Raw genomic sequence first — 16,027 nt, 5'->3', positions numbered from 1 at the left:
ACACACACACACACACACACACACACACACAAACTCTCTCTCTCACACACACACACACACACACACACACACACACTATGAACGATGCTCAACTGACGGCTTTTGTCTAAAAGTCTCATACTCACCAATTCTCACATAGATCAATCTCTTCCCAAATCCAACTCTCAGGGAACTGAGTACGTGACACAATCTCATCAGAGTCTGTATAATATTCATCATCATCATCATCTGTTGTAACAGATAAAAATGTGACAGAATATACATTTTAGAGCAAAAGGACAAACAATCAAGTCAAGTAAAAATGTATTAGGGTTCCAAGCCCTGATTGGTGCTAGAGCTAGGGCTGGGCGATTTAAATCGCGATATTGTTATGCGCATCTCGTCAGTAAAGCCGGTTCCTTGATTAGTAGTAAATCACCATCACCTGCTTTCAGATGGAGCGGCATTTACTACAAAGAGCCGTAGTTAACTGACAAGCTGAGCCATATCGCATTAATATCGCGGACGTATCACCAGCGATAATTAATGCGATATGGCTCAGCTTGTCAGTTAACTACGGCTCTTTGTACACAGCAAAAACTCCAGTGTTAAATTAACACTCCTGGGAGTGTATGAGTCCACACTCAAGAGTGTTTAAGTTAATGAGATAATTAAGTGATTAATTTAGTGATGATTGAGCATTATTGAAGACACCTGATGTTAACAAGCAGAATCACTGAAGGAGAAAATCTCAAATTGTAAGTTACCGTTATGACGATCAATGGTTGCTTTAGTTGGGCTCTTGACCCATATATTATTAACTTTAGATTTTGTTTGTCTGTTGTTTCTGAATTATAATCACCAGTTGAACAAAGAAAAAAGTAATCTGATGGTGTTGGTTATGTTATGACAATCATCATTTGAACTTAATCACTGAACTCATTAAAATCCTTCTTTCTGACTTCGATTTATGTTGTTGGTTAGTGAAGCTGCATAAATGCCCAGAATTTTTTATATAATATAAAGAATTTCTTAAAAGTTGTAAAAAAATTAATAAAAAAAATCATTATTTTAGGCACACACAGATGTCAAGATTCAATCTATGCATCTCAACAATGGTGAGGAGCAGAATATTCAATTAGGAAAAGTAAATTACATAGACAATTCAGATCTATTCATACCGCAATGCATGATGGGAGCCATTAATGAGTTGTGATTGGTGGCAGCCACTGCAACATGCTTTATCATTGTCACCATTGTTGAGATTCACAGGCTGATTATTGATGTCTGTGTTTTAAATGAATGTTTCTGAATGTCTTTTGATCAGTACAATGTTTATTAAATATTTTGAATTATTAGTAAAGTAGGCCTACTGATAATCATAGGCTGAAGAATCACTAAACTCCAGCTAACAAGTTAAACCAAACTATCTCAATAAGTTTCCTTCTTCAGATCACAGCATGATTGTCAAAACATAACCAACACTATAAGATAACATTTTACTTTGTTTATTTAACTGTTATAAATCAATAACAGCAGACAAACAACAGTAAATATTAAAGTAAACATATAATGGTCTAGAGCCCAACTAAAGCAAACACCCATCACCTTAATGGTAAATTACAATTTGTGATTTTCTTCTTCAGTGATTCTGCTTGTTAACATCAGGTGTCTTCAATAATGCTCAATCATCACTACATTAATCACTTAATTATCTCCTCAGCCCTAAATGCCGCTCCATCTGAAAGCAGGTGATGGTGATTTACTACTAAATCAAGGAACCGGCTTTACTGACGAGATGCGCATAACAATATCGCGATTTAAATCGCCCAGCCCTAGCTAGAGCCCTATCGTATTTGCACTGTTTAATCAATTATTTATTTTCTGAAAGTTTCTCGGGGGAATGCCATACATTTGTGAGAGAAAGCAAAAGCATTTTCATAATTTTTTTTCTTCCTCATATTTTTTTCTGTTAGGGGCTCTGTAGACATCATAGCCGGATCAATACTAGCATGTTCTGATGATCCTCAAGATTATGTTAACTTCTATGTTAACTTTTCCAATACAGGGTTCATTCAAGCCATAATGACAGATAAACAACATATTTAACAGCAGAGATGAACTTTAAAAACATGTTTAATCTTTAAAAGGGTTGAATCATAAGAGCAGATTCTCACCCGGTGATCTCCGTCTTCTCTTTGAAGGGACGGGACACTCCGGCGCTAGAGGGAATTTAATTAGAATGAAATTAGCATATGGCACTCTAATGTGTGAGAGGGAATTCACTACAGTTGAACTTGGTGCAGTGCTTTTCCAGCGCCGATTATACCAACTTAAATTAGTTAACATAATAGACATTCATAAATCTGTAGAAAGTGATTTCAATTGTATGTTCATGGACACTGCCCCTATGGATTCATTTTAGTGAAAAATAAAATAAAATATACTGGTATTTTTATTCAAATTGAAGAAATTACAAATATACATATATACCTGTTCTGATGTTGGTTCCTCCTGCGGTGCTGGACTCAAACATCAGACCTGCATCACTGAAAACCCCCATACTGTCCCTTCCACCTCCTGCCGTACAGCCGGTGTCATGCTTCTCTATGACGTCCCAGATCTAAAGCAGGAAAGATTTCATTTATTACCCAGTGGGCATTTGATGTCAATTTAACATCAATATGACATCACATTGATGTCAAAATTACGTCAAGAAATAGGTCAAAAATGAAAGTCATATTGACGTCAAAGTGTTGATGTCAATTTGATGTCAAGAGTTTGACCTCTGCTGATGTCATTTTGCCAAACAAAAAGGTGAAACGCATGGCCATACACTTATTACCAGCTTCACTTAAAACTAACCAGATTTAATTTATTTAATTTCCAGTTTAATGAAATCATATTTAGTATTTTAAAGTCACCATGATGGTGGTTAGCGTTTGCTTTAGTTGTGCTCTTGACCCTTGACGCTTTAATATAAAAAAAAATTCTGGCTGCTATAATTGTGTGCTTATAAAGCACATGTGTTGTAGCTAAAATAGCTATGAGATCAGGTGATGATGATGATATCATCATGTAATTGTCTGAATCCCTGATCTAATTCAGTGTCTAATGTTTTGATTATATAGAACTTGTGGTTTTAAAACGGTTTTATTCATAATGTAAGTCATTTGACTCCTGTGTTGTTTATCAAATAATATATTTGGTTTTTAAAAACTATTTAGTGCACAGAAGCCATTAATCTATGGCGGCCATTCCCAAACTGTGGTCCGTGAGGGTACTGCAGGTGGTCCGTGGAAAGGCAAAATAGAATAATATTTTTTTACCTTCATTTTACCAGGAAATTCCCATTAAAAAAGTAAAAAGAATATGTAGGCCTATATTGATATACAATTTAAATTAAATTGTCAAGTTATTGTGTGATTACTAAAATAGGCTAGTGGCGCTCGGCCGTGACGTTCAAGTCCAGTGCCGTTAGAACCACAACATGGATCGGTGGATAGCAACAGGTTCTCTGAAGAGAAAAGTGGCAGAGGCAGATATGTTCTCATTATCACATCACACGCATAGCCTTTAGTTTATAGGCAGTTTATATGAAACGAAATGTTTATAAATGGAATAAATAAGGCCTGTTATTATTTTAATTTCCAGTTAGTTTCTTGATCTCACGTGTCTGAAATGTTTTGCGGATGTGCTGTTAAGTGAAGAAACTCAAGCCTAACGTTACTTTTTGAGGACTTGTAAAACTCTGAAGATTAATAATCCCCTAAAATCGCCAAAGGTTTTGAAATGTTGACTATATCCAAGACAAGTGTTCTTATTACTACTGTATAGATTTCATACTCCATTGCTATGGAAATAAGTCTGTTGTTCAAATGAACCTGATTATGCCCTCGGGCGCTTGAGTAAATAAATAAATAAAATATGTGGCAACCGTTGTGTGCAGTAAACTTTCTTTTAACAAGCTGTATTAACTGATGTGATGACCAGTTATAGTTTTAGTGCTAGTAAGCCTATTTAGAGGTGCGGATTAATTCAGGTAACTTTATGTGTATTATGAGGTGGTCCGCGAAAATTCTTGATTACAAATAGTGGTCCACACACACAAAAAGTTTGAAAACCCCTGATCTATGGCATTACTTTGACGCACACAGACATCAAGAAACAGCATATGAATCTCAACAATGGTGACAATCAAACAAAATATCCAGATAATCAGATCAACTCCAGCTGCATAATTTATTAAAGCTGTAATGCATGCTGGGAGATGTGGGTGAGTTTTGATTGGTGGTACCCAGCATGCACTGCAGCATGAAGCATTTCATTGATCGTCACCATTGTTGAGAGTCATACACTGATTCTTGATGACTAAGTAATAATCTAGCGGAAAGAGTTTAATGCACTAAATGTTTTTAAATTCATTTATATTTTATAAACAACATTGCTCTCATGCTGTAAAATTTAATGGATTCTATTATAATACAACATAAAAACCAAAAGTCCTATATAATCAAAATATTAGATATGGAACATGATCAGTGATTTAGGCATTTACATGATGATATCGTCATCATCATTAATAAACAGCCAACATCTCCTGATCTCATGGCTTTTTTTAACTACAACAAGTGCTTTATAAAGACACAACTATAGCAGCCAGAGAAAATTTGATATTAAAGAGTGAAGGGTCAAGAGCACAACTAAAGCAAATGCTAACCACCATCATGGTGACTTTAAAATGTACAATTTAAATGATTTCATTAAAATGGAAATTAAATAAAGTAAATCTGGTTAGTTTTAAGTGAAGCTGGTGATAAGTGTACGGCCATGCATTTCACCTTTTTGTTTGGCAAAATGACATCAGCAGAGGTCAAACTCTTGACATCAAATTGACATCGACACTTTGACGTCAATATGACTTTCATTTTTGACCTATTTCTTGACGTAATTTTGACTTCAAGGTGCCCGCTGGGTAGCTAAATTACAAGCTGTTGAGGAGCTGAAGAAGGTCCTTCACCTGAGTCTGAGTGAGTCTGTTCTTGTTAAGGTCATGCACAGCCTTGTCAACCACCACCAGCCCAACTCTAGCTCCAGGATCTCCAGTTATCTGCAGCTTGACCTCATCTACTGTTTTATAGGTATTCATCTTGCCCTTCACCTGAAGCTTGAGCTGTTAAAACGAGAGACACTGAATCAGATCTAGTTGATGAGCATGTCAACTATTTCTTGTGATGGTTGACCCACCGTTCCCATGCACGTGTCCTTCACGTCAACCCAGACTGAATCAGACACCACCTCAGACGAGCCCACATGGTAATAAGCCACAAAGCGGAAGGACGGCACCATGTCTCTGGTTACAGGTAGAGCCAGAGTCACTAGAGGTTGTCCTCTCCTCTTGAACCTGTCTGCTTTAACAATCTGACCTTTACTTAAGATCTGAAAATGAGGAAGATGAGTTAACAGTATTTATGATATTCATATGGTTTCAAACACAAGCTGTGGTAGTAATCAAATATTGACATAATAAATACATTTGTGGTGCAGCTTTATTTAGAAATAACTATAATCTTTACCATGTATGTGTAATCTTGATCTTTGACTCCTGGACTTTGTCCTGTGTTTAGAAAGACTTTCATTTGATCACCGATCTGAAGCTCTGCAGACTCAATGCTGATGTGCAGGTAATTCTTGGAGTCTCCTTTGGGAATGTAAGCGAGAGCCGTCATCGTCTTCACTGCCTGCTGTCCATCTGTTAATTGTGGATCTTTGGTTTTTGCCTGAAAAGTACAAATACACTGTTTTCTGATGTGCTGTGTAGTATATACTCCATTGCTTGTTCAACATATGTTAACTGATCTATTTTCCACCAGTTCTTCAGTGAAAGTGACTGAACATTAGTTGAGTTTGCAGGTCTTACAGTGATCTGCAGTGTAGAAGATCCTCCTGGAGTGTTGACGGTAACCTTTGCAATGCCATTGGCTCTTGTTTGACCTCTGACCCCTCCAGGATTGACCTCCACTTCCACATTTTCAGCAGGACTTTGGTCAGGATTTGTTACGTAAACCTGTTAAAGAACCCAGAGCAAAATAAATAAATAATATATTTATGAAATTGTTCCTCCAGTTCCTGCAACCCTTCAGGTTTGCAACTTTCTAGTAGGGATAGGTGATATGGCAAAATATATCTTTATTTCTATATCTATATAAATATATAAATGCCACAAAAGGAAAAAAAAGACTATGCAAATTTTGTTTCATGCAGACTTTATTGTCATATTGCACACCCCTACTTTCTAATGTTTATCTATGTTTATACCGAAATATCAAAGGGCATCCCAGGTTTGAAGAATTGTGGTGTTCTTTTGAAGTGGATGGTGTACGGTGACGTCACAATCTGAATGCCTCTCCTTTCTGCTTCCACCATTTCACTGCCTGAAACACACACACACACACACACACACACACACACACACACACACACACACACACACACACATACACACACACACACACACACACACACACACGCACGCACGCACGCACGCACAGGATTAGCCTCTCATATACATTCACACACAGGCATGTAAACATACAGATGTACAGTATCTGTTGAGTCTTACCACTTTCTGTTAAAAGACTGGCTGAAACATAGATTGATCGTCCAACCAGCTGCTTAATGTCTGGAAAGGTCTTAGTGATCATCTCCCTGCTCAGTTCTGCAGTACCTTCTCCTTCACTAATCTATTCATATGAGAAAGACAAAACAAGATAAAAATGTATTTAATGTTTTAAGTAGTCATCCTTTAGGTGAGGAGAAATGAGATTGATCCCAGCTTGTAAACTGTTTAATGTCTCTCACCTGAACTCTTTGAAGAGAAGAAGGAATACTTGTTTTCTTCTCACCGTCCATCACACCAAACATCACAAACGCATGTCCTTCCACCTTCTGTCCAAACAGGTACCTATAAAAGCACAGACAATTTCTGCTGTAAAAACTGAACGGTGACGACGACTGTCGCTGATCCACATCCACTTTCGTTTCATTACATAGTGTTGGAAACTTTATTCCTTCATCGAAGCACGACCAGGAGGCTTGGGTTGTATCTTTTAAGCAGAAGAGATTTATTCTTCCAAGTCTGTAGTTCATCAAGTCTAATCTATATACAGTATTCATGGTAGTTATACACATTCAAAGAGGGGAGGGATTACATAGAGGCGGAGACTCTGAATAAAGCATGTTTAGAAAACACACCCTAGACTGAGGGTGTGGCCAATCGGTTCCAGTTCCATAATTATTATTTTTTTTGAGTGCAGTATTTTGTTCCAATCACCTGGATTTGCTAATTCAGCAGGAGAGAGAACTAATTAGTGAAATCAGCTGACTGAGTTTATGGGTGGATGTGCATTCAAGTCAAGCACAATCCTTAATGAGTTTTACATATATTTGACCTCTTCCCTTGGCTGCTGGTATACCTTCTTAAAGGACAATTCCGGTGAAAAATGAACCTAGGGGTAATTAACACATGGTTACCGAGTCGATCGTTCCCTGGGATGCGTTTTCATGATAATCGAATATAAAGAGTTTTATCTCTAAAAACAGATTAGCTCATAACACTAGTATATGTGGCACAGAGTAAGTAAAAGTAAATCGCTAGTTAATACCACGAACAAGGCTCAAAATAGCCTCAAACTAACACAGTAGCATAATGAGGGTCCCTACATGCAAACCGAAGCATTGAGACCTTTGTAAGTGTACAGACAGTTTAATAAGAAGATACTTTATAAAGACAGTACCCCAGCCAGCACAGCCATGTGGGGCCCAAATGGGTTTGACCTGGGCTATCTAACTGGGACCCAGCCAGTTTTGTCCTCGGTTTCCATGTAGGCCCCACATGGGTTTGCCCAGATGAAATGAACACTGCTTAGTGTGCACACTACAGGCTGTTTAATGTAACACTGAATCAGTGTTGGAGGTAATGAGATAATTAAGTGATTGAATAATGATTGTGCATTATTGACGAACACCTGCTGTTAACAAGCAGAATCACTGAAGGAAAGAGAAACACAAGAACTACTTCCAGCCACAACCTTGGATGAAATCAACTGAAGATAAAATACATTACATCTCTCAAGATCTCATTAAACAACTCCACAAACAGCATTACCAGCTTCACTTATTACTAACCAGACTGACTTTATTTATGTCAGACATCTACAGAAAATAATTAAGAAGAGGTTTAGATGTTGATTACTTATTTGAAAGCAATAGTTTGATTTGATGTTACCACTGTGGCGATCAGTGTGTGCTTTAGTCAGGCTCTTGACTTTTTAACATTAGTTTTTCTCAGGCAGCTGTGTCTGTTTGTTATGGCGAGAACAGCAAGAGAAAATATAATCAGATGCTGTAAGCTGATTGATGATAAGAATATAATCATCATATATTGGCTTAAAGGCACAATATGGAATTTTCGCCACTAGGGGTTGCTAACCTATTTACAATAACAAAGGCGTAGTTTGATGACGCAACACATGCTAAGAATTATGGATGTTGTCGTCAACGTCAAGCCGGCCGATCTAATAATGTTTATGGATGACTGAATACATCGATGCTTTTATCATGACTGTGATATGAAGCAGTTCGGGATTGATAAGAGACTGCTATCAGCTCCAAACGCGATGCGAGTCCCACGGATATAAAAGGAATATGGACATTTCATTCTACCGAACTACACGCAGAATTACTACTCACAGGTCAGTTTACTAGACAAATTAAACTTGTGAGGTAATGCAGCACTGTTTCACTTGGTCTAACATTACACTATCACTCTAAACTGCATTTGAATGTGTTGAAATGTTTGTGTTAACGTTAGTTTGTCTGTATGAGACTAGCAGTAAGCTAGATCAACATTAGAATAACATACAGATCATATTCTAACATTTTATCATTGTTGAACTATATAATATTGATTAGTTTTATGTAAATGTGCTCACCTGTTTAATAAAGTACATGTAGGAGCGGTCGAAGTCTCGGACGTGGAGCTCTCGTTTATATACTGTCTATGGGAGCTCTCGGCATCTCGAAAACACCGCGCTGATATTGATTCTCGGTTTAGTTGTCCTTTTTTATCCAAAGTCTGCTTGCCATGGTCCATAATGTTTGAACGAAACAACAACAGCGTGCAGATAGACATTGCGAACTACACAGTTGTCCGCGTCAGTTTGGTTACTATCAGAGGGCTCTGGGTCATAGCTCTGGTTGCCATGGCAGCACGAGCGGAAACCAGAGACAACATGGATATGACGGCATTGACGGCGACAAAACGGAAATAAAGACACGGTCCGTGTCTTCGAATTAAAATATTAATTTCTCTGGATTTAGAAGTTAATTGGAACTGTCGGGATAATGTAAATACACAACTTTAAAAAATATATAACATAGATATAGTGATTTTTTATATTTTTAAAGCAAAAAAAATACATATTGTGCCTTTAACTCACTGATATTATGTGTGAGGATTATACGGGTAGTATGTTATTCATTTTATTTATTGTTGTGATTCTACAGCAAAAAAATAATAGAATTTAATCAGAACATCAAATGATTTTTAAAACCCCATTTACACATGTTGGACTACTGAAAGTTCTACTTGCACACAGACATCAATAATCAGCATATGAATCTCAACAATGGTGACATGCTTCATGCTGCAATGCATTCTGAGTGCATCATACGAAACTTATCCATGGCTCCCAGAATGCATTGCACCATGAAGCATGTCACCATTGTTGAGATTCATATGCTGATTCTTGATGTCTGTGTGCAAGTAGAACTTTCAGTAGTCCAACATGTGTAAATGGGGTTTTAAAAATCATTTGATGTTCTAGATTAAATTCTATTATTTTTTTGCTGTAGAATCACAACAATAAATAAAATGAATAACATACTACCCGTATAAACCTCACACATAATATCAGTGAGTTAAGCCAATATATGATGATTATACTCTTATCATCAATCAGCTTACAGCATCTGATTATATTTTCTCTTGCTGTTCTCGTCATAACAAACAGACAAAGCTGCCTGAGAAAAACTAATGTTAAAAAGTCAAGAGCCTGACTAAAGCACACACTGATCGCCACAGTGGTAACATCAAATCAAACTATTACTTTCAAATAAGTAATCAACATCTAAGCCTCTTCTTAATTATTTTCTGTAGATGTCTGACATAAATAAAGTCAGTCTGGTTAGTAATAAGTGAAGCTGGTAATGCTGTTTGTGGAGTTGTTTAATCAGATCTTGAGAGATGTAATGTATTTTATCTTCAGTTGATTTCATCCAAGGTTGTGGCTGGAAGTAGTTCTTGTGTTTCTCTTTCCTTCAGTGATTCTGCTTGTTAACAGCAGGTGTTCGTCAATAATACACAATCATTATTCAATCACTTAATTATCTCATTACCTCCAACACTGATTCAGTGTTACATTAAACAGCCTGTACTGTGCACACTAAGCAGTGTTCATTTCATCTGGGCAAACCCATGTGGGGCCTACATGGAAACCGAGGACAAAACTGGCTGGGTCCCAGTTAGATAGCCCAGGTCAAACCCATTTGGGTCCCACATGGCTGTGCTGGCTGGGACATTACGCGTTTACAGGCAGGCGTCATCTTGGAAAACAGTCTCGATTAGTCGAGCCACGAACGCCGTGCTAAGTGAGCTGGTCGATAGGAATTGCGTTTGTGAAATCTAACGTAGCGCGGCGTTCATGACTCGACTAATTGAGACTGTTTTCCTCCTCATATTTGGATGTCGAGGATGCATAAGTAAACTTTTTTTTTTGCTAATTTGGCAAACTACCTTATCTTTAACGGTTACTTTACCATCTGCGGTGTAGAACCCAAAATATTTCCAGACACTACTTTTTAGATGAGTTGGGGTCGTAATTGTCCGCTCAGGCGTTCTGTGCGTTATCTTCCATTTTCAAAACAGGGTGGTTGTTGGCTATTATTTGCTTGATTTGGTCATGGGCCAACGCTACAATACGTTTAGAGCGCCCGCTACTGGATGAGATGGCAAACAATAAAATAAAAAACAAACGGTCTAATCATAGACTGTAAAAAATGCGCTACACATGGCACTTTAAAAACCGGATAGTTTATTTAAAGTTCGATTACAGATATTTCATGTCATGTTCGAATGCATATTCGAATATCGAATAAAAAGTGACAGCCCTACTGTGAAAGTTTACTACAACAATGGAGCCGCAAACTTCACATACTTTTGAAAATGCAGCATTTAGTTGATCCTGGTAGGCGCTCATTATAAACACAACGGCGTTCTTCTTCCACGAGGGGTTTTGGCATTACTACATTTGTTTCCAGGCGGACCGTTAAAGAACGCAACACACATGGCATCCAGACATCCTGTAGAATTCAACCAATCAGATCGCGACTTTGCAAATCCTGAAGTGTTTCCAGTAAAGTGTGCCATCCATGGTCATCACTGAGGCTGAGACTACCATGTTCCTTAAGGTGCTTTCACACCTGCCTCATTTAGTTCGGTTGATTCGCACTAGTTCGTTTTCCCCATTGGTGCGGTTCGTTTCGGCAGGTGTGAATGCGCCATTCGCACTCAGGTGCGCACCAAAAGCGGACCAAACAAGCGGACCGAGACCTCCTGGAAGAGGTGGTCTCGGTACGCTTTGAAACGAACTCTGGAGCGGTTCGTTTGTGGTGAGAACCTGATCCGACCTCGAACAGAACCAACTGCCAAAGAACTGCGCATTTTTGGACTAAACCAGTTGCCATAGTCAGCTGCGCTGTGCATTATGGGATGAGGAGAAATGTTTGTTGACAGTTTGCACTTTAAGCATGGCAGCTCGCGGACAAACTTGGAGTTGTGAGGAGGTGCGGAGCCTGATAGAAATTATTATTAACATTATTTTCGAGCCGCATCCTTGGTTCATTCTCAAATATTATTGTTTGTCTAAAGTGGTGTAGACAAACTATATAATAAAATATGACCAAGGAGGCAATCAGCCCACGCAGTCGTCTCTCCATAGTAAACAGCGGCGTGTTTTCTGCCGAATTTTCCACCTCTTTGTTTACTTCCGGGAGTTCTGTTGGAATTTTCCCGCACGTTAATTCTGACCAAACGAAGTGCAGTTTTGCGTCCAAGACATCTGGCCAACAAGTGATGTGGATGTTGTCACGTGACTGTATTTTGGTTCGTTTTATCAACTCATAAACTGGTTCAGACCAGAGCAATCAGTGTGGTGTGAAAAGGAACCAAAACGCCTTAAAAATGCTACAAAGTATCATTTTTCGCCCTTGGTCCGGACCAAATGAACCGAACTACAGATGTGAAAGCACTCTAACTATCCTTTAGCACACTCAAAAACTGTGTGCTTCCCCATTACCGACTCACACACTTCTTGTTTCTCTAATTATAATATGTCACAGCGCCACTCGGTGGACAACAACAGCTTTACAGTACAATAAATTGCTCTTACAAAATCATTTAAATGTTCAGCAAACTGTATTAATTAATTAAAGTGTTACCACATATTGTATAGTGCAGATCTAGTGAGAAGGGTCAGACACAACTGAAACATTGTACTACCAATAAAACAGAAAATAACCCAATAAAATAAATGTCTTTATTTCTTTGGAAGTTCTCAACTTATGAAAGGTTTTGGTTGCTCATAGCACATTATTTTGTAGTTTACAAACAAATATATTTTAAATCAGTGTGTGCACACATTAAAGATTAATTTTGAATACAGTGAAGCAGAACATATGTTGTCTTACTTGGCTTCAATGTCGACTGTCAGGCTCTCGTCACTCACATAGAAGAATGACTTACTGAGTCTTAATCTGACTCCAAATGTTGGCGGCACTATAAACCATACCAGAGAAAAGACACAAATAAATAAAAACATTATTTTAGTTTTTATTGCATTTACACAAAACACATTTTGTTGACACACATCTTACCATATTCTTTGACCTCAAAGTCTGCAGTAAACGTCTTCTGAGGAGTGTTTGTGTACCGAGTGACAACCTTCCAGATCCCAGTACTGAAACAAAAACATTTCAAAAAAAATTTAAATAAGCATTATACAACAGATCAAATGAATCTTATAACACAGATCACATCTATGAGTATTGTGCGGATAAATTAAAGAGAAATCATTGAATCATTAAATAAAGTTCACTCAGGTTGAATATCTTCAGTCAGCGTTTCACACACCTGGCAACCTCAGGAATGGCGTAGCTTCCAGACTTCATCCCTTTCACTGGATATAACTTCTCTGATGAAACTGTGATGCCTTGTGGATTCTTCAGAAACACAGAAATCAGCATTAACACTGTGTGTTTACTGAGATCAGCAGTGTACATGCTCATTACAGCTGAAATGACACAGGTGTGTGTGTGTGTGTGTGTGTGTGTGTGTGTGTGTGTGTGTGTGTGTATGTGTGTGTGTGTAATAACAGTGTGCACTTATATTAGTGCACTGTAAAAAATGAATCATGAGTCTTGTAATTTTCATTAAAAAAATTTAGGTGATCATTAAAAATATTATGTATATTTCATTAAGAAAATTGTGGTTCAGTGTTTATTAGAAAATATTGAGAACATTTCACTAATAAAACCAAGAGATGCATTTTCCTATTTTTTTTAAGGAAACATACACAATTTTAAGGCTTGAATTGAGGAACTGATAAACCTCATAAAATTAAGGAAAAGGGGCTACCTATTTATTTTAAGAGAATTAGCTCATTTATGCGGTTTTATTTAGAAACACCATTGTTTGTTCCCAGCATGCTTTGCACATGGCTGGAAATGGAGAGTAAATCTTGAAATTAAGTGTTATTTCATGTGTTTTTGAGTAAAGGGAAACATCTGTTAATGTTTAATGTTCAGGTATGTTTGACATTGAGTTTCTATTATGTTAAAGTTTTGATCGTTACCATTGTGCAGAAGAGTAGGGCTTATGGTTAGGTTGTGAATAACTACATTTTTTAAATATTCTGAAGCATATTGTTACATTTATGTAGCAATAACTCTGCTAGTGATAGTGCAGTAACAAGTTTGATTCTGTATTGTCCTAGCAGCATACATTCTTTTTATAAAACAATATATCTCAAAGTTAAATATAAACAGGTCATATCCATTCACTTGAGAATAAAACATACTTCAAATAAAAAAGCACATTTCACTAAAAAATTGTAATTCATTATGTCATAGACTAAATAAATTAGGGCATTTTACATGATTTATTCAGGTAGATTTCATGAATGAAATCAAGCTTTAACTACTCAAAAATATTATGTGTAATATTGTTACCATAATTTTTTTAAGTAAATAGCAGTAACATTTTTTACAGTGTGTGTACCATGATCTCCACCGTGACTTCAGTCTGACTGAGTGATTTCATGTTGGGCGTCAGAGAGAAAATCCTGTATCGAACTGCAAAAGAGGTCAAAGCAAAAAACTGAAATATGAGTTCTGATGTTTTTTACTCAGATTCAAACCCTGAACACATGCAGCAATCACTTTAATAATAAATATGATTATGTCATGCTTATGTAACATGTTTAAAATTCACTGTGTTGTATTTTTCCCATTTCAAGCACATAATCTTACCTCTGCTAGCAGGCGTGTAGATGGGCTTGTCTGTCTGTACAAATATATATCCAGACTGGAATGAGACCATGACCACTTTCTCCAGGGTGTGAGATGGAAACTGAGCTTGTAGATACACATACTGCTTCTCCAGAGGATCATCAGAGAACAAGTTCTGATCATCAGGGATCTAGAGAACAGATAATCAGTCAGCCTGAATTATATCTGATAATAAAATAATGAGAATGTGTTATGATCCCAGCCTGTGTTCCCCTGTCTCGTGTGTTCCTGGACTCTTATGTTATTTCCTGTCTTACACCATGTTTTGTAGTTATTTGTAGGTTTTCATGTTGATTAGTCTCCAGGTGTTTCTTATTATCTACAGCCCCTTGTTATCATGTTAAGCTTGTCTGCCTGTGTATATATAGCCCTTGTGTTTCACTTGCCCACTAAATAAAATGATGTCCAAAATATGTCTTTTCAGCGTCTTTGTCACAAAAGTCGTACGTTGAAAAGACGTCCACTGAGGAGCCAGAATGAACGTTTTTATGACGTCTTTTTTTGACGTGTTCTGCACGTCCGATATAGACGTTCATGGAGCCTCAAGGTTAAAAACTAGTTCAAATGTGGTCATTGTGGACATATTTTCAACATCATTGAAGATCTCATTAAATGAGTCTCAGCACAAGTGTCTGATGTGTGATTTACTGATGTGTCTTTTATGTTCATGATTTTTGGACAAACACAAACTGTCTGTGAGTTGCTTTGCAATTACAAAAGGAAATTATATTGAAATAAATATGAGTTTTAATTTAATGCATCCTGAGAGCCCTTGTTCTCTGTCAGTCGCTGAAATCACATTCTTTGGTTTATCATGTTTCGTGTTTTTATTTGTTTATGCTAGTTACCTTGTGTTCTATGACCTTGTGGATTATTTGAATAAACCTGGATATGGATCTGCTTCCCAGCCTGCTCCTGACTCTCACCATGTTACAGAATGAAACATCACTGTATTTATGGAGCTCTCACCTTTATATCTGTAAGGATCTGGTAATAGTTTTCTGCAGTCAGTGTCACTGTTTTGGACAGTATCACCCTGTCTTTCTTTGGGAAGTTCCTCACTGAGATCCTCACATCCAGGTTTCCTCCAGAGTAATCCTGAGCCTCCACAAACACGTTCTCTGAGGAACCCACTCTCAGCAAATTAGGAGCTGACAGAACAAACCTGAGGAGATCAAATCACAGCGTTTGAAATCTTAAACTGATTATTAGTAACTCTATGAGCAAACGGTGTGTTTAATACTCACAGCGGGTCACACAGTGTGAGGAGGGGTGAGGAGAGAAGAACAACAGTCAGACACAGCAGCTTCACCTCCATCGTGTCTCTGTGTGTCTGTCTGTGTGTGTGTGTGAACCTGCAGCA

At 37.6% G+C, this 16,027-nt stretch overlaps 1 protein-coding gene across 6 annotated transcripts in view; it reads right to left on the bottom strand.

Moving 5' to 3' along the window:
• The window catches only part of LOC311283439 (complement C3-like), an 86,134-nt gene extending 70,107 nt beyond the window's left edge, over positions 1 to 16,027 (bottom strand). For all 6 annotated transcript variants that reach the window (XM_084397824.1, XM_084397825.1, XM_084397826.1 and 3 more), the window contains exons 1-17: positions 15,912 to 16,027; positions 15,634 to 15,829; positions 14,626 to 14,794; positions 14,375 to 14,448; positions 13,229 to 13,317; positions 12,973 to 13,055; positions 12,787 to 12,874; positions 6,841 to 6,943; positions 6,602 to 6,722; positions 6,298 to 6,413; positions 5,900 to 6,046; positions 5,556 to 5,759; positions 5,227 to 5,418; positions 5,000 to 5,152; positions 2,473 to 2,602; positions 2,157 to 2,201; positions 126 to 228 (exon numbers count right to left, since the gene is read on the bottom strand). In XM_084397824.1, the coding sequence (XP_084253950.1) occupies positions 126 to 228; positions 2,157 to 2,201; positions 2,473 to 2,602; positions 5,000 to 5,152; positions 5,227 to 5,418; positions 5,556 to 5,759; positions 5,900 to 6,046; positions 6,298 to 6,413; positions 6,602 to 6,722; positions 6,841 to 6,943; positions 12,787 to 12,874; positions 12,973 to 13,055; positions 13,229 to 13,317; positions 14,375 to 14,448; positions 14,626 to 14,794; positions 15,634 to 15,829; positions 15,912 to 15,982 (2,084 nt within the window). In that variant the 5' untranslated portion in view covers positions 15,983 to 16,027. The remainder of the gene's footprint in view (positions 1 to 125; positions 229 to 2,156; positions 2,202 to 2,472; positions 2,603 to 4,999; positions 5,153 to 5,226; positions 5,419 to 5,555; positions 5,760 to 5,899; positions 6,047 to 6,297; positions 6,414 to 6,601; positions 6,723 to 6,840; positions 6,944 to 12,786; positions 12,875 to 12,972; positions 13,056 to 13,228; positions 13,318 to 14,374; positions 14,449 to 14,625; positions 14,795 to 15,633; positions 15,830 to 15,911) is intronic.

Source organism: Rutilus rutilus (assembly GCF_951802725.1).
Source record: "Rutilus rutilus genome assembly, chromosome: 2".
Lineage (NCBI taxonomy): Eukaryota > Metazoa > Chordata > Actinopteri > Cypriniformes > Leuciscidae > Rutilus > Rutilus rutilus.
Note: the sequence above shows the minus strand (reverse complement) of the source record. Positions and strands in the feature narration are given on the sequence as shown.